Source organism: Rhinoderma darwinii, chromosome 4, assembly GCF_050947455.1.
Source record: "Rhinoderma darwinii isolate aRhiDar2 chromosome 4, aRhiDar2.hap1, whole genome shotgun sequence".
Classification (NCBI taxonomy): Eukaryota; Metazoa; Chordata; class Amphibia; order Anura; family Rhinodermatidae; genus Rhinoderma; species Rhinoderma darwinii.
In genome coordinates this window covers 231769193-231795698 of record NC_134690.1, presented here as the reverse complement: position 1 = coordinate 231795698, position 26506 = coordinate 231769193, and the positions used below count along the sequence as shown (strand labels likewise).

General features: G+C 39.5%; 1 protein-coding gene across 2 annotated transcripts in view; it reads left to right on the top strand.

The window, feature by feature from the left end:
• CDK19 (cyclin dependent kinase 19) overlaps positions 1-16302 on the top strand; it is a 218101-nt gene extending 201799 nt beyond the window's left edge. The window contains exons 9-14 of one of the 2 annotated variants that reach the window (XM_075864228.1): positions 1542-1614; positions 6095-6192; positions 9492-9570; positions 11082-11333; positions 11493-11586; positions 15526-16302. In XM_075864228.1, the coding sequence (XP_075720343.1) occupies positions 1542-1614; positions 6095-6192; positions 9492-9570; positions 11082-11333; positions 11493-11586; positions 15526-15641 (712 nt within the window). In that variant the 3' untranslated portion in view covers positions 15642-16302. The remainder of the gene's footprint in view (positions 1-1541; positions 1615-6094; positions 6193-9491; positions 9571-11081; positions 11334-11492; positions 11587-15525) is intronic. The other variant, XM_075864229.1, reaches the window with a different exon arrangement.
• The last annotated feature ends 10204 nt before the right edge of the window (positions 16303-26506 follow it).

Here is a 26506-nt window from a genome sequence, read left to right as displayed (position 1 = left end):
CTGAATAACAGCAAGCAGAGATCTTGAAAACCATGAGGAATATATACAGAAAGTATATTGAAATATTATATAACTTTTAATTATATAAAAAAAATAACAATAATTTGCTGAAATCGGACAACCCATTTAAGAACGAAAAACTTGACATGTTATAGTGACATGTCAGAAGCTTTGCTTGGGGCAGATCTGAGCACTGAGACCCTAACCGATCGCTAAAATGAAGCGGCGGTAGCGCTCAGGTGAGCACTGTGTTGCTTCGTTTCTGATCGGCTTTCCTCTAAAAACAAAACAAAAAAACATTATGGAGTTTGTCTAATAACCCTTTACAAAGAAAACGCCATACTCATGCTTATGAGTTTGGCATATTCACGAAGAGAGCGCTTCTTCCCCAGTCTCCTCCCATACTTCTCACTGTTAAATGGCAGGATGTTCTGTATACAATGTACAGAGCTGGGCATAACTCAAGAGTGAGATATTGCATGTAAACAGCACAATATTTTTTTATGCTGTTTGTCCTATTAGTTCTTTGGACCTGGAGGTGTGATATACTGCCCATACCCTTTAAAGGGCTTCTGTCACCACTTTTTAAGAAAAATTATCTGATCACCAAAGGCCTAGCTTCTGAAAAAGTTGCGTCCGTCTATACATTTCCAGCTACTTCTTTACAAATGTAGTATTACATGACAGGCATTCAAGTGGTTGGCCATCCATTTAATACAAGGACGGGCTGGGTCCACCAGAGCGGGAATCACCGATGGTCATAAAGGTGGGTTCCAAGTAGGGAACCTTCCTCTGATGTCAATGAGTAACCCCCTTTAAGGCAAGGACGAACATTTGAGATTCATTTTTATAAATGAGATCCAAAATCTCTACAAAATTGCATCCAAGTTTGTGCATATAAGGTATAATATGTAACTGCAAATAAGCTATCGACTATGCTGCTGCCATACAGAGGAGAAGACTAAATATATGCCTAAACCTTGACGCGTGTTTCGTATAACTTGCTTCCTCAGCAGCAAGCAATAAGATCCAACAACAGACAACCACATATAGACTTCTTGTAGTTTGCAGGTAACAACATGAGATGTGTGGGTTGTTTTTTTTTTTAGCTATTAGTGACACAAACCGTTGCAAAACGCTGCTTGAGAATAAATCTTTATGGTTATATGCATTGACCATAAGTCATAACTGTTATTGACTGCCCCGGATATCCAGAGCACTGTGTATTCTCTGTGTGTGGTATAAGGAGCTATAATGGAAGCACCAGTATACTGTTTGCTGCCAAAATTCACAAAGTATTGATTGAAGTGAAAAGAATAGATGCCAAGAACTTCAAAGACATTGTTGGAATTTGTTTGTTGTGATTGGAATATTTAACTTGGTAAAATCCCCTTTTCTGCCAGCGGGTGCTTTGAGTATTTTGTTTGGCTGTCTCCAACATAAAATTTGATGAAGTTTGTAAAACTTTGTCCTACGTGCGCTAAATATTTTAAGGCAAATAAATTGTCTTTTTATATGTCTACCTACATTTTATTTTGCAGGTATGCTAACAGTAGCCTAATAAAATACATGGAAAAGCACAAGGTGAAGCCTGATAGTAAAGTTTTTCTTTTGGTAAGTGAATAGACTAATAAAAATAAAAGTTACAATAAACAAAATGTTAAACTGCCATTCCAGTGTTGAGCTATATGAACTAGTATAGTAGAGCATTGCGTTCTGAACATCGCCTTAATGCAATGTCATTGTTATTTTACAAGCAGGAGTGGTTCTCGTAATAGAGCGGGCTGGTTATGGGGAAACCAAACTCCCCTTCATTTTTCTAAGGTGCTGTTAGCAGCAGACAGGCAATATTTATGGCACCCTGCTTTTTTTTTTCTTTACATATTTACTGAGGGTGATATGATATTCTGAGGGGCCTTGTGAGGACTCACTGTATTCTGCTGTTGGCAGCTGATGGAAGGGTAAGGCTATGTTCACACGCTTACTAAAAAACTTCTGAAAATACGGAACTGTTTTCAAGGGAATACAGCTCCTGGTTTTCAGACGTTTTTAAGGAACTAGCGTTTTTTGGAGGGCATTATTTACTGCCATTTTTGGAGCTGTTTTTCTATAGTCAATGAAAAACGGCTCAAGAAGTGACATGCACTTCTTTTTTGCGGGCTTTTTTTACGCGACCGGTTTTCAAAATGGCCATGTAAAAAAACGCCCCGTCGGAACAGAGCGACGTTTTTCCCATTCAAGTACACGCTTACTAAAAAACTTCTGAAAATACGGAACTGTTTTCAAGGGAATACAGCTCCTGGTTTTCAGACGTTTTTAAGCAACTAGCGTTTTTTGGAGGGCATTATTTACTGCCATTTTTGGAGCTGTTTTTCTATAGTCAATGAAAAACGGCTCAAGAAGTGACATGCACTTCTTTTTTGCGGGCTTTTTTTACGCGACCGGTTTTCAAAATGGCCATGTAAAAAAACGCCCCGTCGGAACAGAGCGACGTTTTTCTCATTCAAATCATGTTTGGAGGCGTGCTGCTTCCGAATTTTCCGCAGATTTTCGGCCTTTTACAGCCCGAAAAACGTTCGAAAATAAGCCATGTGAACATACCATAAGGGTATATTCACATGCGTCAGATTTGTTGCAGACATTTTTGCGACTAAAAATCCATTCCGTACCTCTGAATGGGGTTGTTTCTGCAGCATTCGTTTAGATTTCTGCAAGCTCCATTCAGATGAAAGGGACAGTCGCATACATTTCTGCAACAAAGCTGCTGCGTGTGAATAAACCCTTATTGAATTCCCTGCAGCTGTCCTGCTGTGTTATCACAATCACTTACAATTTTGATTAAAAAACACTATTTCTTGGAATTGTTTAGAATGTTCCGTAATATAATGACAGTTTTCAAACCAGAGCTTCACTTTAAGGGTATGTTCACATGCAGTGAGCAAAAACGTCTGATAATACAGAGCTCCTGATTTTCAGACATTTTTGTAGCAACTCGCGTTTTTCGCTGCGTATTTTACGCCCGGTATTGTAGCTGTTTTTCAATGGAGTCAATGAAAAACGCCTCCAAAAACGTCCCAAGAAGTGACATGCACTTCTATTTCGCGGGCGTCTTTTTACGTGCCGCATTTTGACAGCGACTCGTAAAATTAAGGCTCACGGGAACAGAACACCGTAAAACCCATTGAAAGCCTCCTTGTAGATAGTGCCACACACAGCTCGCTGCCCCTTTGTAAATAGCGCCACACTCCCCCCCCCTTGTAAATAGTGCCACATTCCCCCCCTTTTAAATAGCGCCACACTCCCACCCCTTGTACTTAGCGCCACACTGTGAACAGATCGGTGAGCAGTAGCCTACCGCTACCACTCTCCGCTCTGCCTGGTGTGACTTACCGGAGAAGCTGAGGAGGTCATTCGGCGCAGGCAGCGACAGAGTTCCTTCTGACTAGGGTTGGTGACAGCCAGGGCCGGCCTTAGCTGGGATGGCGCCCTGTGCGGGACTCTCTATTGCCGCCCCCTACACAAACCAAAAATTAACCACATATATGGACACGCTGGAACATATATACTGTACATACATAAAGATAGATATTTAGATATACAGGCAAATATACATACACACATCTGGAATATATACATACAGGTAAATATATAGACGTACAGACACATATACGCACACACACCGGCAGATAAATACACAGACCGAAACATATACAAATACATAAAAGGCACAAATATACAAGCACAAAGACACATTCACAAACAGACCCATATATACCCACACAGGCACATATGTACACAGCACAGATAATGTAGTAGATTTTACCTGCAGTCCTATGTAACACCACGGATAACACTGATAACTCTCTGTGTACAGATAATGAAGTATGTTACCTGCAGTCCTATGTAACAACACCGATAATACAGTGATAACTCTCTGAGTACAGATAATGTAGTAGATGTTACCTGCAGTCCTATGTAACACCACAGATAACACACACTGATAACTCTCTGAGTACAGATAATGTAGTAGATGTTACCTGCAGTCCTATGTAACACCACAGATAACACAGAGATAACTCTCTAAATACAGATAGTAGTGTTACCTGCAGTCCTATGTAACACCACAGATAACACAGTGATAACTCTCTGAGTACAGATAATGTAGTAGCTGTTGCCTGCAGTCCTATGTAACACCACAGATAACACATTGTAGCAGAGCTGAGATTGTAATTTAGCACAATGTGTTATCTAAGCTGAATTCTGTTTAAGTCAAAGTTGATTTTATTTGATTTGACCAGATTTCAACTTAGATGAGCGGACAGGGGATGAGAGATAGTCTTGGCACCGAGCCGACAGGGTGCTCATCTGACGGAATTGATAGTAAACGGCATCCAGCAGCTTGCAATGTATTGGAATACATGCAAGCTGCAGAAGCAAAACAGTTGAGAGTTTTCAATCAAAACAAATTACATAAATGTTGGTTTTTTTTTATCACATAATAGATGCAATGCAATAAAAAAATGTATGCAAAGGTGTCCATAGCCTTTAACTTGTACTGATCCTGAATTATAGTCTACAGCTTTATTCGCGGTTCTGTAGGCTTCAGAGCTTAGTATCCCAGTTTCCCTTGCTTTGTTTTCTAGGAAGTATAGTCTTTACATTAAGCACTGTACAATATTTTATAAGAACTCAACTAAACTATTTAAAGATGTCTCTGTCAACAAGACTGTTGACTCTTTCCAGCAGAATTGTACTTGTACTGTACCTATGTGTATATGATAAGTAGCGTTTATATCTATATATAAACTGTAAATAGGTGCTCAAATGTAAGCACAATAAATCCAGGAACTGCAGGAACACTTTATTCTATGTCTGCCTGCCCACAAGATGAAAGCCTAAAGCTAGTCAACGACCAAAACGAAACCGGGAACTTACACTAATAAAAAATTATTTTAGTGTGAATTTGCAAATTGCAAAAATAAAGAGCTATACATTTTTGTATCATTTACCTTTTAATAAAACATAAGAATAATAATAATAATAGAAAAAAAAATTACTATTAAAAAGTATGAAAAACCAGCCCTATGTGTCAAGAAAATGAACAATGCATCAATTATGCATCATGTGCAAAAAATCGCTAAAATATATTGGGTCATTTAGGACTGAAACACTCTGGTTGTTTAGGGGTTAATATGGTCCATATCTTTTATTGGTATTGTTTGCATAGCAATGAAATCTGCTTCATTATTGATCATATTAGACCTTGTATTATTGCTGGGACTAGCTTTTGCCTTCATTATTTATGACTTGTATAGGAAAGGTAAGCATATATTTGCAGAGAACATCTCTGCTCTTTGGTTTCCAAAGATTGCTGTGTCAGTGCCATTAAGACTCTTCCTGATTTACCTCGTCATATATAAAATGTGCTTACATACATATGTTCTCAAACCAAGCTCACAAATATTTACAAACCGCAATCCCATTTCCAAGCATTTCCCACAAACCTTGTACTTTTCCCCATCATCATATACATAATGTAACATCTAAAGAGAAATTAGCAATATATATTATGCAGTGATTATTTATTCAACCCTTCATTTAGAAATGTGAAGTACAGAACATGAATAAATATTGATCCAGCTAGATCTTACAGAAATTACTGCTGTTGCTAATTATATCTAGTTGGTGCATTGGTTGTGAGTATATATGGTGCGTCACAACTTGGAGGAGACCTGTCTAAATTGCATTATATATGTACAGTAGGTTCACTCAGATTCTTATGAATTAACCATGAAAACACTATGAAGACATATATGTGCCCCTGCTAATGCTGCTATAAAGAAAGGGGCACATATTATATATTCCCCGTTGCACTGCAGTCCTGCCTGTTAAGGCAAAACACAAGCTCACCGGAAATTCTGCAAGGAACTAAACTACTAGTGCCAAAAAGCAAACAAGGGGGTATCTTGGAGATCCGCATTTACGTTCATCAGCGTTTTTCATTAAAATCGGCATGCGTTTCCCAGTTCTTGTGTGTTGTATGGTCTTGATTTTTGTCTGCATAATGATAATTTAACACAATATTTTATTTAAGCTTCAAAAACTTCTAACTATGGACCCCACAAAAAGGCTTACATCAGATCAAGCGTTACTGGATCTCTACTTCCAAGAGGATCCTCTGCCTACATCGGAGTATGTATTCTTAATTTCAGATCCTTCTTTCTGAATCTTGTGTAATAATTTTGTGTTACATATAATGTTCATCCTACGGATTTTTTCATGTGCCAGCCTTTTGTGTTCTGCGGAGCCAACATTCTCTACACTTACTCCTACGTCATTTGGCTAGCAGAATGTAGAACAGTGTCATTGACTTTGAAGTTGACATTGAAACAATCTGCTCCTGCATAGGACTTGCTATCAGAGAACTGGTATAGAATAAGATAAGAGGAGCGCATTCAAGATTGTGCTATTAAAAATAACATCTGCATGCACAGTGGAAACGGGTTTGAATGCTTTGCATTTGAATAAATGTTTGTGGAGATTCTACAGCTGTATGTGCAACCTGTTAGGGTTTATTGTATACATGAAAGTTTTATACTAGAGCTATTCAGATGTCCGGAGTATATAGGATAATGTATGTAGAGTTCCCTATTACTGCCATATTTGTGGGATTGTGAATCAGAATTCAGAGGCTGGATCCATTTGCCATATAAACATGATGGACAAGAGATGTTTTTTTAACCCCCTTGGAGACACAGACAATTTTCCTTTTTCATTTTTGTTTTTCCATCGTCTCATTCTAAGAGCCATAACCTTTTTATTTTTCAAATTTTAATTCGGGAGAAGGAAGAGAGGGATAAGGATTGTGGTTCCGTTGGGAAAATTGAAAATGATAAAATAATAAACTTTATTAACAAATTTTATTAAAAATTGTATAAGAATTGTTACAATTGTCCAATGTAGGTCAGATTTGAATTGCAGTGCAGATGACCCCTTATCCTGCACCATAAAGGGCACAATTTGCCTTGTGAATAATTGACTATCAAATGTTACTGTCATGCAATGGCATAGCTAAACTAGCCACCCAATATCACCACTCGTAGGATTGTCAGTATTATTTACAAAGGTAGATAGTTTATATATGGGGATATCACCCATCAAATATCTACTTAGCGATTAACATACTGAATTCCCTGTGTTCCTGTTGCCATATAATAAAGTTGGTAAGTATATTTGATTGCTCTGAGATGAGCTATATGGGAGCCTGATGATAGTGGCACAGTAGCCCTTGTTCCGAGTGCACTATATTACATGCACTAGGTGTATCGATGCTTGCTGCCAAATGATAGACACTATGTCAGTGTCTTAACGTCCTCACCGCTGAGGACGGGAGAGATGACAGGCAGTAGCACGATAAGGTATCGGGCTGACCAAATTGTATGTGCCGCTGATATAACTCAGTGATCGCTGTCAGTGGGATCACCTGGCAGTGTCCACTGATAGGGTATGTATCGCTGACCACCGCTCACCGTGCTAGGAGCAACGGCCTCGTATAGGGATTAACTTGGCGATGCCCACTCTATCATACAGGCGATACCAGCGGTGCAGTAGCCCGTGTAAAGGTGCACTAGGTTAAGTGCCCTTAGTGTTAAGTGCTTGCTGCCAGTTAGCAGACACTGAATCAGTGTCTTAACGTCCTCACCGCTGAGACGGGAGAGACGATAGGCAGCAGCACGATAGGGTATTCGGGCTAGAAAACTTGTATATGCCGCTAGTATGACTCAGAGAGCGCTGTCAGTCAATTCACCCGGCAGCGTCTGCTGAGACACTAACACCACTCACCCTGTTGGGAGCAACGGCTTCGCGTAAGAATAGTTGCGGACATATTTAATTATATTATAAATTGCAGACAGCAATGGATAGAGACAGGACCCAGTACATTGGATAAAAGGCTAAACACCCGACGCGCGTTTCGCCGGCATTCCGGCTTCCTCTTTTTATTTTTCATCAACGTAGCCATATAAGGATTTTTTTTTTGCAGGACGAGTTGTAGTACCATATAATGTACTAAGAAACTGAGAAAAAAAATCTTTGTGGTGTAGAATGGTAAAAAGAAACAGCGATTCCTCCATTTTTTCGGGGTTTTGTTTTTAGGGCGTTCAGTGTGCGCTAAAAACGACATGTTAACTTTATTCTGCAGGTCAATATGATTATGGTGATACCAAATTTCTATATACTTAAAAATATTTGTTTTGTGTTACCCCATTCTGAGAGCCATAACTTTTGAATTTTTCTGTCAGGTGGTGTTAGGGTTTCTTTTGTAGTTATTATTGGTACCATTTTTGGTACATGCAACTTTTTATCACTTTTTATTCCATTTCAATGCTTGCTGTTCTGCCTACGGTGTTCACCTGCCAAGTTAAATAACGTTATATTTTAATAGTTCGGTAATACCAGTTAGGTCTACTTTTTTATTGCTTACATAATTTTTTGTCACAAATCGAAAAAGGTTTTTTTTTTTTTTCGTTTTAGTTATTTTACATTTTTATATTTTTATGACTGTTATTAAAAAAATGTTTCATTTTTTTCTAGTCCCCATAGGACATTTAAACATGTGATCTTTGGATCGCTCATGCAATACTTATGGATTGCAGTTTATTTCCCTTATCTGTTCTCTACTATTAATCCTTTGGCAAGGCTTCTGGCAAGGCCTAATAATAGATCACAAAAGGCAAACCTGGAGTCCTTCAATAGGCAGACCTGAAGGCCTTCAATTAATTGTTCAGATGCTGATTAAACAGTCCAGGGTATAGTTCTCTCCGATCCCAGCATTTGCAAGGTGGATGTCAGATGTTTGAAACAGCTGGCACCAGTCGCTTATGGTGCAGACTCAGTTCCTGAGCCCGCACCATATTCCAATGGCGTACATCCAACATGGTAGCACGTTGGATGTCGTCAAGGTCTGAAAACTAAAAGCTGCACGTAGCACAGGGCTCAAAATCCCAAGAGCCAGGTATCCAGTGCTTGTAGAAATTTGCTGCTGGCAGCTACGCGCTTGTTTTTTTTTTGGTTTCCTTTCACATTACTGCGGAGCCTTCTGCAAGACATATACGTCAGGAGTATCGCCCGATGTATAATTCTGACTGAAGGCTCGGACATATGTTAATGTATAGGAATACAGTGGCATACGTCACCCATGGGCTTCCATGTTAAAACATTTTTTAAAAAAAAGTATACTTTTTTTTGTGGGATGTCTCTGATAGAAAAGCGGTTTTCTATATGGCAAAAAAGGTATACTAATGTATACCAGCCAGGTGAATGGACCTCTATGGATACATTTGGTGTATACGCCGAATGTTTTTTATAGCATATTTGACAAATGTAGGGCTTGATGTGAACCGAGCCTTATTTGTGTTTGTCAAAAATGTGAAAATAGTGCATGTACTACTGTTTAATTGTCTCCTCTTTGCTTAATCACTTTATTTCATTAGTGTATTTGCAGGGTGTCAAATACCATATCCAAAACGTGAATTTTTAAATGAGGATGAACCAGAAGAAAAAGCTGACAAGGTGTGTATTAGTCACGGGCACATGTTAAAGCAGTACACCACAGCTTACTGATTGTCAGGCCTCCAAAAAAGGAAAGGGCTGACTGAGGCCTCATTCACATCTGCGTCAGGACTTCGTTCAGGCGTTCCGTCGGAGCTTTCCGTCATGAACGGAACGCTGACTGAAACAAACGGAAACTATGGGTTTCTGTTTGCATTGCCTTTGATTTCAATGGTGACGGATCCGGTGCATATAGACAGAAAACCTGTCGGTGTGGTTGTAGTTTCACTCACCCCTTGCTCACCACCATCAGGCACCTGTGCCAATCAGTCTTTTCATTAACTGAATAATAATACTTTTAGGAATGGACATTCATAGGCTCTGTTCACATCACTTTTGCCTTTACAGTATGTTAGGGGTATATGCAAGAGGAAATCTCCCTGCATATGCGCCAAACATTAAGGCCCGATGTATGGCACTGTATACAATGGTATACTTCATACATAGGCCCTCATGTTAGAGAAACATATACCGCGCGGTACATGTTTTCTTTCTGTGGTCCACTGTATAGGAAGTTGTAGCAACTACACTTTCCTATACAGTTAAAAAAAAAAGTATAATGACGTATACATACCTGCTCGGCAGATGCAAAAGAACGGTTTGCTCTATAGGGCTCTATGCATCCATTTAGCGTACACTGAACGCAAACACCGAATTTGGTATGAACAGAACATAATAGAGTAAGCAGACCACAATAACAGCTGATTTTCTGCAAGCACTAGGGATGTCTAGAGATTCGGAATCTAGTCTAATAAAACGATCATTTACTTTCTGTAAACATTTAAAATGTGTTTATTATTGGTCAGTACAGGGGCTATTTTAGGTGTTTTTTTAAGTTATAACTTGTCAATTATTGTTATCGAACCTTTATTTCTTATGGTATGAGCTGTTTTAACCAATATATGCATTTAAATGCTTCACATAATGCAAAAGTAGTTAAGAATTGGTGTATTAGAGGGGTTATTCAGTTTAGAAAATCTATTTTCATATACCCTGTTAGAGAATTTTGATTTAATAGAGGGAGTCCCCTATTTAGGATTCTAAACTTTTGGCCAGAGGGGAGAGCGGTTACAAATAACATCTCTCATTTTGGAAGACCTGTCCTATCCAGCATTGATTTTAATGGGCACTGTGTAATGCTTAATTTCCCCTGTGGTGGAGCTGCAGGGAAATCAAACGATTTCCCCAACCATTATAATTGATAGCTGGGGGTCCCAGCAGGAGGAAGTTTGTGATCTGCTTATTGTGAAAAGACCATTCAGTAGAGATTGTCCAAAGCAGAGAACCTTTTTAATGTATGATATTACAAAGTTCCACACTAGCATTCTAAGATTTGGGCCTTTTGAAGGTTTTACTGATTCATCGGTGCTTTCACACCACATACATGCTCATAGGTGGGTATAACTTTTTATATACCTATAAGAGGAATATTTATTTCTGCACAATAATTATATGATTATTTTTTTATTTAGAATCAACAGGCACAAAATCAGCACCAGCAACAAGCGGCAAATCAACAACAGACAGCAGCTCAGCAGCAACAGGTACAGCAGCAGAATAGCAACCAGACCAATGGTACAGGAGGAGCAGGAGCAACAACAGGAGCAGTACTCCAACACAACCAGGACTCCAGTCTTAACCCAGGACCGCCAAACAAGAAACCACGCATGGGGCCTCCAGCTGCTAATTCTGGTGGCCCTTCTCTAATGCCTTCCGATTATCAGGTACAGATTTATTACTGTGACCAATTGCTTGCACGCATTAGAGAGTTTTCAATGGTTAATTGTGTCTAGCACTAGCAAATATATATTTCTGTCTGGGTAAATCTTATATTTTTGTCTGATAACTCTTTTTTGCCATGTGCCTTTATTTCATGCTTTTAGGGCCTTGTCCTTATTACCTTAATCCATTATGATGTCATGCCTCACCCCCAATCTTATCAAAGAAAAGCTCTGACAGACGACACTAGGATTGTAGGTAGGATACTGTCTAAATGGCCCTAATCCAAATAATAGGTTTTCTGGCTGTCTAGCTGTTACTGTCTGTAGATTTTTAATGAAAACTCATTCATTTCTGTTCTCATGGCCACTACAAACCGAGAAATTACACAATATTTCTGATACTGGGAAACCTCTTTGAGACTTCCACCCAAACTTGCATTGCAAATGAGGGGTCCTCCCAAAGAAGATAACTAGTATACATAGTATGTAATGGAACTTGAAATCTGTCACAGGAAATCTGATCTGGATAAAGGGGTGGTCTTCTCAAAGAGGTGATTTTACAAATGTTTCTAGGCCGTGGCTGCTATGCCCATATGGTCACCAGTACGTACTTATATTTCGTATTGCAGGAATGGCTCCAGACTTGTAATGTGTATATGTATATTTGTCCTGTAGCGTTAAGAGGTGAGACAAAGGGAGGTTAGATCGTTTTTTAATTCAATTTTGATTATTTAGGGAACAAAGTTACCCAACACCAATGTCATGCCTTTAACTTTTATTAGAGATTTGAATTTTTGTGATTAGAGATTCCCTTATTTAAAAGTTCAGAGTCCTTTAAATCGATCGAGCCAGAGGAAGTGTTGTTACACTAAACAGGCTGTTGCCCGCTGGGATCATCCACCCTGACCCCTTGTCTATGGACACTTTATGAACTAAAATAAAAAGGATTTTTACGCATGAAAGAATAAAGTAACGTTAAAACCAAGCACACCATTGTTTTTCTTGTCAAATTCTCGATAAGTTTGATGTGTCACATGACCCTCTTCCCATTGAAAAACTAAAGTTGGATACAAAATGGCCGACTTCAAAATGGCCACCATGGTCAACACCCAGCTTGAAAAGTTTCCCCCCTCCCATATACTAATGTGCCACAAACAGGACGTTAATATCACCAACCATTCCAATTTTATTTAGGTGTATCCATATAAATGGCCCACCCTGTATAGTCATTTTTCTGACATAGAGTGCTAAATTCCATTCAATTCCAAGAATTTTATTATTGAACAATATGACTATGCAGGGAATTTAAAGCTTTGTTTAGCCAAAACATATCTAAAACCGCAATAAAGAAGGTGAACTGAAGTTTGCATGCACTTATCTAATTGTTTCATTATTTTTGAGCTTACTGACAGAAAAGGAGTATGGAAATGCTTTAGGCAACACTTTTATAATACAATAATACAAAGGCCACCTGCGTGTTGGATATATGTTTGCCATAGGGAAAATGTTTTTTTTTTGTCTGTAGTTGTTTTCATATAATTATTGACCGTTTCAAATACCTATATATTTTGAAAGCTTTTGTCACTCGGGATATTTTTAGCTTTACTTTTTGGTTGGTAGCCATCTGTTTTCACTGTAGAGTTGCTCATATCATCTCCCCTGAGCTTAACTCACATTTTCTTAATTCACTGTAATAATTAATGGAAACTAAGCCCTCTGAGTAGGTATGTAAATGCAAGGTGGTTTCAGAGCATCATACAAGAGCAAATTTCCTGTTATCATAAATAATGCATGTTTTTAGTAGCTCATCTAACTCAATCTCATTTAGAGAGTTAATAACAACAAAAAATAAAACGAAGGTTTATGTAAGGCCATGTTCACATCACGTTGTGAGCCGTTCATTGGAGGTATACGTTGGGAGGACTCGCGACTAACACCTGATGAAGACCCCCAGGTCTGCCTTCTGTCTGCCTAAGCCATGCCTCTGGCAGGGCTTGACAGGAGCCTGAAAAATGACAATATACTGCATAACATTTGTATTGCAGTGTATTGTACCAGCGTTCAAGTCCCCTAGGGGAACTAATAAAATGTGTAAAAAAAAAAGTTAGATACATTTTCAGGAGTGTAAAAAAAATAATCTTTTCCCATTTTTCCCCAAGCACAATGTCAAAAATAAAAAAAATTGGCATCGCTGCGTCTGTAAAAGTCTGAACTATATGCACTATATGAACTATATTATTCAACTCGCATGGTGAACGGCATAAAAAAAATTAAACCGCCAGAATCGTTGTTTTTTGGTCACCTTAGCGCTAAAAAATAAATAAATAATAAGTGATCAAAAAATCGTATGTACCAGAAAATGCCAATAAAAACTACAGCTCGTCCTGCAAAAAATAAGCCGTCAAACCGCTCAATCGATGAAAATATATAAAAGTTATGGCTCTCAGACTGAGGTAAACCAGAACAAATTTTTTTTTACAAATTGTTTTTTCTTTGTTAAAGTAGTAAAATATGAAATCTTTTTTTCCTATTTTCTATTGTCAGATGTGTCTTATAGTCCGAAAAATACGGTACATATCACATTCTTGTGGAGTTTTTTTCCATCTAGATTGAAAATACAATGTTTGCTCTGTAGCAGTCATCCGTATTGCCAAACCGATTGTCACTAACATCTGTGGGATGATCTCTGGGCAACACAATTCATACTGGTTTAGCAGGTTTGTGGGTTATGGGTCCATTTACACTGGCTAATAATTGTTCTGTTTAGCTAGTTTCTGAGCGATTTGTAATGATCATTGGCCAGTATAAATAAAGAAAAAGATCAGTGATAAATTATACAATTTCTGACCTTTACAGAAGGCATTTCTGACTAGTGCACCGCTCTTGCGAGAGCCCATTGCTAAGCGACAATGATGTTTTTGCCTGGTAGGGTTTTTTTTCCCCTCTCCACCAGCAGTGGGGACACCCTGATGTAAATGTCCATCAAATCCTTGCATGATTGTTCATCGGTGGTGGTTTGAAGATTATGAAACAAGCACATACGTTTAGGCAATCGTAAAGGAAATTTTCCAAGAGTAAAAAATTTCTACAACTATCTGAAATATTCCATAACCTTATAGTTTAAGCCACATAACTAGATACTGATAATGCATGTAGGTGAAGTTTATACAGGATGTTTGAAAAATAAGATTTTATCAACAATTTTGTACACATTATGCAGACTAGTATCTGCTTTGTGTGCTCATTTGTCTCATTTTGGAAAAAAGCTCTCCTGTCCAATGACAAATGACTGTTAAGGGGTAGCAAGATGAAAAATAAATAGTTTTTGTAGAGCTATGACATCATTGTATGGTGATGATTCTTCTAATGCATTGGATCATGTGGTTATTTATTTGATCAGAGTATAAAACCCACTTATAAGCCGGTGTATGAGCAAACATATACTTTGTCATTTCAGATTATGCTAGTTGCAAAAATACAATAGCAAGTAGCCACACGTTGGTACACAATGTCAGAATAGGAAAAGGAAGGAGACCGTAACAGCAGCACATACCAGTCAGTGCACATTTTACAGCTGACCCCTTGTTGCCAGTTCTTAGAAATTGTTCTATGAAAGACTCTTTCCATTCTTCATTGTCAGATAAGACGACTTGGCATAGCACTGGAACATGTTTTCCATGTAATATTAAACCACTCTTACCTGAAGCAATAAATAGCCATTGCTGAAATTTCATCAAGCCCCATGTCATAGTGGGAATGTCACTTGAGATAAGTATTGAGTTGCAGTGAGAGAGGACTGTCGTATGTTGACGCCATTTAGTGCACAGTGGTTTTCTCAGAATGACTGTAGTGTAACATTTTCATACAATAGTAAATTTTAGGGTGACACATTCTAAAGCTTCCTGTTCCACTGATATTTTATCTGCATTATTCTGTTCTACAATTTTTACAGAAAAATGAAGAGAAATGTTTCCATTGAGTTCAATAAGATTTTTTTTTATGGCAAATTATATCAGTTGGCTTCAGTTAGCCTTTATTCCATCAGAAATCGGTCATTTTTGACAGACAGAGCGGCATGTAGTAATAACGTGGGTGTGTTAATTCTCTGACAAAATATCTGATTCAGTGAGTCACCTACATAAAGTGTTATGGATATTAGCAACTAATAATTTTCTTTTTTTCTTAAATCATAAAGCACTCCTCTTCACGTCTGGGTTACCAAAGCAACGTTCAGGGAACTTCTCAGCCCCAGAATACATTGGGTTACGCCGCAACATCTCAACAGAGTTCACAATACCACCAGCCTCATAGGTACTAGGGAGGTGAGCTGTAAGAGGACAATCCACAGCGGATGCACCAGCTGTAAGAAACTTCAAATATTTTCATAGAATGTTTTTTGTGGACTCTTCAGAACTACAACAGTGCTCCTTGCCTGCAAAGTTCAGCAGGAGTTTGGTGAACAGTGCTCCTTGCCTGCAAAGTTCAGCAGGAGTTTGGTGAACATCTTGGTTTCCTTACACCTTGCGTTAGTTGTTGCTGTCACACTGGTGAGAAAATGGGACCTGACGCCAGCACTTATCTTGTTTGTTTTTTTGTTTTTTTTAAGAAATATTCGTTGTGCAGCTTTTCCAGGCTGTAGCTGTAAAAGTGATTTATCAGGCTGCTGAACGGAGCTGTATGTCGTGTAAAGAAAACCTCAAGCTTTCTAGCTGTGTATAGTTTTGTATATGTAAAATCAAGACAAAACAAAATACAAATGCACCTTTTAAGCACTGTGTTCTGTTCGCAGAACATTGCAGTTTTACATATGGATATCAAGAACAGGAACTTTTACTGTTCCAACTTTCCTATCTTGCTTTTATTTTTATTAATTAACCGAATTATATTTAAAAAAAAAATATCAATGAGCCTGCATCAGGAAAGATGATATAAATGCAAGATCCAACTCAGGAGTGGCTGGAGTAAATTAAACTGTAGTACAATTTATCTGTACAATCTATATGTACAAGTAAACCTTTAACCTATTCATACACAATGTAGACCTGAACCTCATCTTTTCCAGCTCTTCGTTCACTCTTGTGGTACTTCAACCTTTGGTTACCAGACGTCTTTCCAGTGCATCATCCAAAGAGTTAAACTGCTTTGCAGTATGTAGGGAAATTCTGCAGTTACATTTTGTCGACTTATTATATTTTGTTTTTTAATCTGCCTTGCATTATGTGATACATAGAAGTCAAGAGTGGATGCCCCAACAGATGCATGAGTTTTCTTATATCTGCTAGGGCCCTTAAAGTGTACAAATGATTTACATATTAAGATAACCAATGCATGGTAACACATTGATCAGTTCACATGGAATTAAAGACACCACTCAGATGTGGGAAAAAGTGGTTACAGCTACAACAAACGTCTTTAAAGAGGGAGGCACTCTATGTGTATTAATGTTTACTTCATCATATTAAATTAATTTATTAATGATGACTCTGCAAATCACTTAAAGAGAACCATTCACCTCCCCATACATGTGCAGCTGAGTGCAGCATGTAATGGGCAGGACTTCACAAACCCTGGGGCACTTTACATTTTTTTTTCTACCCTCCTCCGTTATTTAGATATCGATAACGTTATATTTGGCGCCTGATATTTAAATAACCCCCTGAACTGTCAATGGGGCGTGTACTAGCAAAGGGGCGTGTTACTATGGCTGTGACTGTCCAATAAGATATGGACAGTGTTACAGCAAGAGCGAGGATAGAGGAGAGAGTGCGAGCGCTCGCTCTCACTCTCACTCTTCAGCTTTCAAGATCAGTCTTCTGCCGAACTGGCAAGGGGGCGTGTCTCTGCTACGGACAGTGTATGAGCTGTGGAGAGGAGAGCGCGCTCTCATCTCTTCAGCTCTTGCAAGAGATCAGTCTTGTACTTTGTCTGCCGAACTGGCAAGGGGACTTGTCACTGCTACGGACAGTGTAAGAGCTGGGGAGAGCTTACACTGTCCGTAGCAGTGACACGCCCCCTTGCCAGTACGGCAGAAGACTGATATCGAAAGCTGAAGAGTGAGAGCGTTCGCGTGCGCTCGCGCACACTGTCTCCTCTATCCTCGCTTTTGCTTTAACACTGTCCATATCTGATTGGACAGTGTCACAGCCATAGTAACACGCCCCCTTGCCAATACACGCTCCATTGACAGTTCAGGGGGTTATTTAAATATCGGGCGCCAAATATAACGGCCACGATATCTAAATAACGGAGGGAAGTAGAAAAAAAATGTACAGTGCCCCAGGGTTTGTGCAGCCCTGCCCATTACATGCTGCACATGTATGGGGAGGTGAAAGGTTGTCTTTAGGAAAATATGCAGTCATCCTTAAGGGGGTTCTCCAGTTTTGTTGTAAATAAATCGTAATAATTTTATAATGAGAAGTTATGCAACTTTCTTATACTTCGTGTTTCAGACACATTGGTCAAGATTCAGAAGCTGAAAACCTGTACAGACCTTGTCCTACTTTCTATCAGCTGCAGTTTGATACAATGTATCAGACTAGCCAAGGCTCTGTTCACACTGGCATCATGGGAAGAATGATTCATACTGCAATATTATGACCATCAAAGGGCAATAGAAACCTGACAAAAATAGAAATAACACAAGTGTGAACATATCCGCCTCGAGCACAAGACAGGAGAATTGTTGTTATGTTTAGTTTACAGTGAATTGCTGGATACATTGTAACAAATACATATGCATAACATATCATTAGAAAATTATTAAAATTTACTTACATGAAGTCGGAAAATCCCTTTAAAGAGAAGAGTAGTGGTTGACATTTATTTGCTTGTCCTATTCAGTTATTTATATTTCATGTATGAGACACTTTGTACCATATATATCAACAAAATAATGAGTATCTAGAGAACCGCGACAACTGTTGATGGCTAAAGGTACATTTACTACCTACCTCTACTGAACCGAACATAGATCACCAGAGAACCCAATGACTGGCTAAGTTCGATTCAGTAGAGCCATGGGGTCCGTTATTGCATGATACCAGCCAACCCCTCACTGACACCCTGAATTTGTTACGAGCATTTGATTAACTTTTAGACCATTACAGCTTTTGTGTGTATTGGGAATAAAATAATATTTTCGATAGTAGCACTGTATTAGTGCTGTAGGGAGAAATCGGAGGAAGACCATTTAGATGTTGTAATCACATAAAGGCAATGTTTAAAAGGTACGGATTTGCCACAGGCAGAATTCCGTGGCAGAAATTTGAGTTTGACCACTCGATCCGCACTTGGATTAGCCCCATTGTAATTCAATGGAGTTAGTGTACGGCTTTTCAGCATGAATTCTGCGGCAATATTATTCATGCTTTTGGATTTTAAAATTCGCAGCATGTTCATTCTGCGCAGATATTTTCCTGCGCGTGTGAATAAAGTACCCCATTCACATGCTTTTTGCAGTGGAATGTTAGCGAATCCGGCGACTCAATTCTGATAGAATTGTGAGCTGTTGAACATGGCCTAAAGATTATGATAATTTATATGTTTGAGCAATCATTTTTCATCAATGAGAAACTATTCTTTTACTGTTGATTCTTTTGTGGTTTTACACTGCGTGATTACCATTAGGATTGCTTTAAAGTAGTCGAATCATATCAATAATGTACACATGTAAGTGGGCCTGCCTGTACTGTGGAGATGAGGGATACTCTTTAAAAATGTACAGTTTGTCATGCTGAAAATATATCATACAGAAAATACTTAATTAGATACAGAACATCCATTATGCACATGAACATAATAATGATTACATCATATCAAGGATCAGTAGTGTAATTTCGGCATTCATTGTTTACATGCACTTCTCAACATTAAAATTGCATCGCCAAGAAAGAAACGTTTTGGAATTGTGGAAATCACAGGATCGATAGACATGTTAATGGTATGCAAATGATAAAAAAATGGAAACATAATATTCCAAACATCTTGATTTATTCAGTATCGAGTATGAGCGCCCTGCGCAGAAATACCTGCACGCCTTGCATGCTATCAATGAAGTTATTAATGGTTGTCTGGGGAATGTTATGCCATGCTGAATTAACTTGAGCACGCAAATCATCAAGATTGGCTTCTGGCAGCTCCCTTTGCAATTGCCGACCATTGACGTCCCAGATGTGAACTATGGAGACAAGTCCGGAGACGCTGCATGCCATGGTAGCACGTTTAGGCCACCAGGCTTCTCACAGTAGTACGAGCAAATTGTGGCCTGGCGTTGTCCTGTTTAAAAACGGCTTCTGGGACACTGTGGAGATATGACCATACCACTGGTTCCATGACCAAATCAATGTAATGCCCAGCTGTTAGTGTACCTAAAATGAAGACTACAGGGGTCCGGCTATCGTACATTATGCCAGCCCACACCATAATACCGGGAGTAGAACCGAAGTGAGGTTCCCTTCTGAAGGCCTCTTCATGGCATTTTTACATGGTCTCCAGACCAATATCCAGCTATCATTTCATCCGAGACAAAAGAGGCACTCGGCTCTGAAGAGGATAGACCTCCATTCCAGCCTCCATTTCCATCTTGCTGTGCACCATGATAGCCTTTGAGAGCGGTGGTGTGTGGTCAATGGAACACCTGTAGCTGGACGTCTGGCTTGTGTTGCCACTGGTTGCCGCCCTAGGCTTGGGATGTGACATCCAATTTCACTTGCAGTATAGAATGGATCACTACGTGCCATTCTTCCAATCAGACAATCTGTCCGTGTAGACTTTTGCCTCCACGCACCTCTTGCTGTCATCCCCATTCGTTGTTGTTCTCCCAACCTCCGGGACATGCAATGTTGAACAGTACTGACATCTCAGCCTAGGCGCGTAGCGATCTGCCAGAGTGATAAACCAAGGTCTCTCAGTTCAAGGATGCTGTCCCTCTCAGTTTGCGATAAGTTGCAGTAACTGGCACGTCGACGAACAGGAGGTATGGCACAAACATTCCACACCACTTGATTTTTGAGGTTTCATGTGGCTAAAAACTTTGCTTTCAATCTGGCTTTTATGCCCCGCCCACATGTCACAGATTGGAGCTCGGTGCTTGAAAATGTCATCATTTGCAGATCTTAGCGACACCTGTTACTTCCTCGATTTGCATAGTATTACGGCTTGTCTTTCTTGGTATTACAATTTTGAATGTTGAGAAGTGTAAAAAGGTTCCTGTTGGCTTCCTTCAACAAGTTCTGCCAAGGTGTTTAGGCTATATTCACACTGCATGCGTTCAGGCTGAAAACTACCAGGCTGATTTCAAGAGATAGCATCTGAAATCCCGATGTTTTTGGAGGTGATTTTAAAGGCTATGTAAACCTTCAAAAGTGTTTTTTGTTGTTTTTTTTTAATAACCATGTCAGTCATTATGTTTTGTGCAAAGTAAAAATTAGTCTTTATTAAAAATTATTTTTACTTATTGAGATACAGCTGCTCTGTATTCTGTATACACAGCAGCTGAATCCTGTACCCGTCAGGTCCGCGGGACTGACTTGTTCAGTGAAAGCGAGTCGTGTGTGTCTCTTGACATGCAGGAGCCACCTGTTATCCATCATATCTAAGTTCATAACTGAGATGTGATCAATTACAGGTGGATCCTGCATGTCGGAGACACGCAGGATCCGCTTGCACTGAACCCGTCAGGACGCGGGACTGACTGATTCAGGTCATAGCGAACGATACAGCTTCTCTGTATGGAGAATACAGAGCAACTGTATCTCAATAAGTAGAAATAATTTTTAAGAAAAAAGAATTTGAAAGTTGCACCAAACACACTAACTGACATTGTTATTATAAAAAAAAAAAAATCACTTTCAAAGCTTTATATAGCCTTTAAAGTGTTTATGGAGCTGGCTTTAAGATGTATTTTCAAAGTGTTTTTTTTTAAGTGTCAATGAAAAAAATCAGCTTGTAAATTGCCTGATTAAGTGACAAGTCACTTCTTTCTTATGAAGAAGTTTTTTTAATTTAGTAGTATAAAAATATGCCTCGTATGATCTACAAAGCGATTTTCCCATTGAAATCAATAGTAAGCTGTTTGCAGGTGTATTTCGGAGCTTAATACGAGCTTTTTACGCTCTGAAATGCGCCTGAAAATATGCCGTGTGAACATGGCCTAACACAACAGTTCGAGATGATTGTTCCTTGGACTCTAATGTTCTACACATATTTATGTTTCATATTTATTTAGCTCTACGCAATATTTGGAGATACCTAGATTTCTCTGGAGAACTACAAGATACATGTTTATTTCTGTGATACTGTACGTGTGTGTAAATATACTGTATTTAGTAAACCGTACCTTAACAACAAATGCACTTATGTTACATGGTAGTAAGTCCAGTTTCTTTTATGAAGTGTAATATATTAAATGGGTTTTCCGGGACTTTTATATTGATATAAGATAGGTCATCAATATCAGATCGTGGGGGTCCAACTTCCGGCACCCCCACCAATCAGCTGACTGAAGGAGCCGTGGAGACGAACGCCTCTTCAACGTTTACCAGCACAGCGGCATACACATCAGTAGCGGCTATGCCTGGGATTGCAGTTCCAGTCTTTTTCAAGTGAATTTGACCTTTTTACCCATCAGGATTTTATTAAAATGTCGTAGAGTAACATATTTTGCTTCTTGTCTAAAATTAAAAGCCTTGACATTTAGCTTGCATTATTTATATATAAAAAAAATTCTATAAATACATTCTAATTGTAAAAAGAACAGTATCAGAAAGTGTGCTGTATGTATTTAACGGTTTATCTTTTGAGTGCCATACTTTAATTTTATTTTGAGCTTTAGTTTTGAAATACATTAATAGAAATTGTAGACTGTATCATTGCAATCTTATACAATTGTAAATTATGATATGTAATGTTTATCCTATTGGGATCTAAACTCTAAGATTTTTTTTCATGCCTCCAGTTTAGAACTTACATTCTCCTTTGTTTTATGTTGCTGGCTGTGGCTTGGGTTTCCCAACTCATGCAGTATATAATATTAATATATCAATAGCCCATGTAGGACTATTATCAATGTAGGTAGGTATAAAGTATTTTTATTTCAAGCGGTTTTAATAAACATTATCTATGTGTCCATTACCACAAGTGCACCTCCCCGGTAGAAAGGCGGCTCTAAAATTGCTCTGTTTTCTACCTATGGTATGTTATTACTATTGTATTTGCAATGTATGTACTCTCATGTTCTCCACTCAGCATTTTGAAGTTACTACTTTACAAAATGCATGATATTTTTTTTACTTCTGTTAATTAGTTCTGCTATTAATCTTGTGTTCCTAAAGGCCATTTTAAACAGGCCAATGATCGGGCAAATAAGCGCTCGTACGATCAGGGCATCAATCAGCCAACAGTCGACCAAACACTCATTTGTCGGCTGATCAAATCTATTATGCAAGTCCAAAAATAGTTGCTTGTCAGCAGCACATCTTGCCATTCAAACAGGACATGTGCTGCCGACAAAATGTTAAATGTATGGGGATGAACGATCGGATTAGCGATCGGTTGTTCCTATACATTCTGATCAAAACGAGCTCCAAACGCTGTATTAGTTGGTCGGCACTCATTTACCGGGCAGGAAATCTGTCTGTGTAAAAGGGCCCTTACGTCTTATTGGAGATCTGAACACCAATGTCTGTTTAAATTATACCATGGTAAAGGGTCTAGATGTCAATGTCATTGTATAAATAGATGGTAATTGCTCACAGTGCATATTATGTAATCGACATACTCTTATCATTTCCATATTCTATAGTGTTCACGTGGCCTGTGAACTTGCTATGACATCTATTTCCCTTCAATGATATGCTAGCTCACTATTTCAGTTGCACATTACATATTTAAGATTGTGATTATCCATCAATATTGGCAATCATCAATGGCAATTGCTTTGTTCTTGAGGAAGCAGGTTGTATTACTGTAAATGCTTCTATGATACCTACAGTAATACTATAGGTCCTCTTTAAGTTGAAAGACGTTAGAGATAGAAAGGCCCATGAGACCATTGCCTCCCATATTAAAGTAGACTAAAAAGATAGAAATAATGTTAGTAGATGTAAATGACTATATGCTTAGCAGAATTTATCTGAGATTTGCATCTCAAAATTCTTCTATCTGCAGAAACACTCACTTCCTCTGCATATGTCCATTTCTAACCACGTTCTCATCTGCTGACATTGGCAGTTTCTTGTATCTGTCTGAAAATAGCAGATAACTCCAAGGTGGATGTCAGATGTTTGCAGCTGACTGCACGCAATACTTTTCCCATAAAAAAACACGAAGATTCTTTTTTTTTCTTCTCTATTTAAAGGGTCTCCAAGGATATAAATCCTTTTATCTCAACCACATTCCAAAAATCATATGTTCTACCAGAATATTAGCTGTTTAATGTTAAGTCAATAGGCTGTATTCACAGAGAATGAGAGAAGCGGACTGATGACTATCTGGCAATAAAACAAGTTATTATATATGATTTTGTAAGCTGCCACAAACTAGATGGAGTAGCCAGGAGGCAGAATCCAATAGAACTTGTAGTCATCCTTCAAGTTACAGTATTAGTCATTGTACTGCAGTTTTCTGAAAAGATGTTGTGTGTTCCAGATTGTAGTGACCAACGCACATCGCATTTTATATGTGTGATATCCTCATATGCTCTGTTGAAGCCATAAGTAGATCTCCATTATGATTTCACAATGAAATGTTAACATGAGGCTCCTCTTGTGAACAGAACCTTATAACATACATTTACAAATCATGTTGAGGATCATTTCAAATGCTTTGCTTGTGTATTTTATCCTAATCTTTATTCACCATGTCTTAATGTCCATTCTCACCCATTATTTGTTCAGCGTTACGCTGGTTGTAAATTAGAATCAGTCAACACCGAGACACACGTTTTAGCTGAGATCCCTTTTTCTCTTAAATCTACATAGCCGTGTTTAATAAAGTGTAGCTAAACGTTTGACAAACTTCTGACATGTCAGAAGTTTGGATTGGTGGGGGTCCGAGCACTGAGACCCAGGGGCGTAACTAGGAAAGACTGGGCCCCATAGCAAACTTTTGACTGGGGCCCCCTCCGCTGGGTATCACACAACCCCCCCTTGTAGATAGTGCCTCCCTATAGATTCCACCACACAGCGCCCCTCTATTGATAGCACCATACACAGCCCCCTGTAGATAGTGCCATACACAGCCCCTGTAGATAGCGCCATACAGCCCTCCCCCTGTAGATAACACTATACAGCCCCCTGTAGATAACATCTTACAGCCCCAAATCCCCCCTGTAGATAACGCCATACAGCCCCTGTAGATAATGCCATACAGCCCCCCTGTAGATAGCGCCATACAGCCCTCCCCCTGTAGATAACATCTTACAGCCCCAAATCCCCCCTGTAGATAACGCCATACAGCCCCTGTAGATAATGCCATACAGCCCCCCTGTAGATAGCGCCATACAGCCCTCCCCCTGTAGATAACATCTTACAGCCCCAAATCCCCCCTGTAGATAACGCCATACAGCCCCTGTAGATAATGCCATACAGCCCCCCTGTAGATAGTGCCATACAGCCCTCCCCCTGTAGATAACACTATACAGCCCCCTGTAGATAACATCTTACAGCCCCAAATCCCCCCTGTAGATAACGCCATACAGCCCCTGTAGATAACGCCATACAGACCCCCTTGTAGATAACGCCATACAGCCCTCCCCCTGTAGATAACGCCATACAGTGTCCCCCCTGTAGATAACGCAATATAGCCCTCCCCCTGTAGATAACTCCATACAGACCCCTCCTGTAGATAACGCCATACAAAGTCCCCCCTGTAGATAACACCATACAGACCCCCCTGTAGATAACACCATACAGACCCCCCTGTAGATAACGCCATACAGACCCCCCTGTAGATAACGCCATACAGACCCCCCTGTAGATAACGCCATACAGAACCCCCCCGCCATACAGACCCCCCTGTAGATAACACCATACAGAACCCCCTCTGTAGATAACGCCATATAGCCCCCTCCCCCAAAAAAAACGGCCTATAGTTTGTCCTACAAAAGACATGCATCCCCTATCCACCGGATAGGGGATACATGTGTGATCGCTGGCAGTGATAAGGAGAACGGGGGACCATGACAAACATCGGACTTCCGGGGTCTGTCTGCAGCTCCTTCGAAATTACTTGTGCATTGGTCGTGCTTGTGCGCATGCGTGACCAGCGCTCCTTTTATTTTTATTGAACTGCGCAGACGCCGGAAGTCCGAAGTTTGTCATTAAGAACTTCGGGGGACTTTTGGTCCCCCGTTCTCCTTATCGCTGCCAGCGATCACACCTGTATCCCCTATCCTGTGGATAGGGGATGCATGTCTTTTGTAGGAACAACCCCTTCAGTGGCGTCGCGATGCAGCAGCCATAGCAGCTGCTAGCAGAGCCACCGGCCATGGGGGGGGCCCGTGCAGGCGGGTGGCACGGGCCTCCTCATGCTGCGGGCCCTGTAGCAGCCGCTACGGCTGCTATAGCGGTAGTTACGCCACTGCTGAGACCCCCACCAATCGTTAGAACGAAGCAACTGAAGTGCTCGTATGAGCGCTCAGCTGCTTCGTTTCTCTTTGGCTTTTTCCGGAAAGCCGATGTATCGGTGAACGGGCTCATAGACTTTCTACTGAGTCCGTACACCGATACATTTATTTCCGGAAATAGCCGAACATACGAGCACTTCAGCTGCTTCGTTCTAGAGATTGGTGGGGGTCTCAGTGCTCGGACCCCCACCAATACAAACTTCTGACATGTCACTATGACATGTCAGAAGTTTGTGAAACGTTTAGCTACACTACATTTGCCACAATACACCACAATGAACTGTGCCCTGTACTTACACTGACCTAATATTTTGAGATTTGACGTTCTGAAGTCTGTGTACTTAAAGATGAGCTTTTTTGCAACCATTTTTTTTTTATTGCTCCAATGCGTCTAAATTAAAAAATTAAATGACTTTGCCTAAAATAAAAAGCACTTTTAGTTTGCTTTTCCATGTGGGAAATGCAAAAAACTCATATATTACTAAATAACTACCATTTCTGTTTATTCGCCATTAACATCAAATACTTTCAAGATGTACACATTAGAACATTG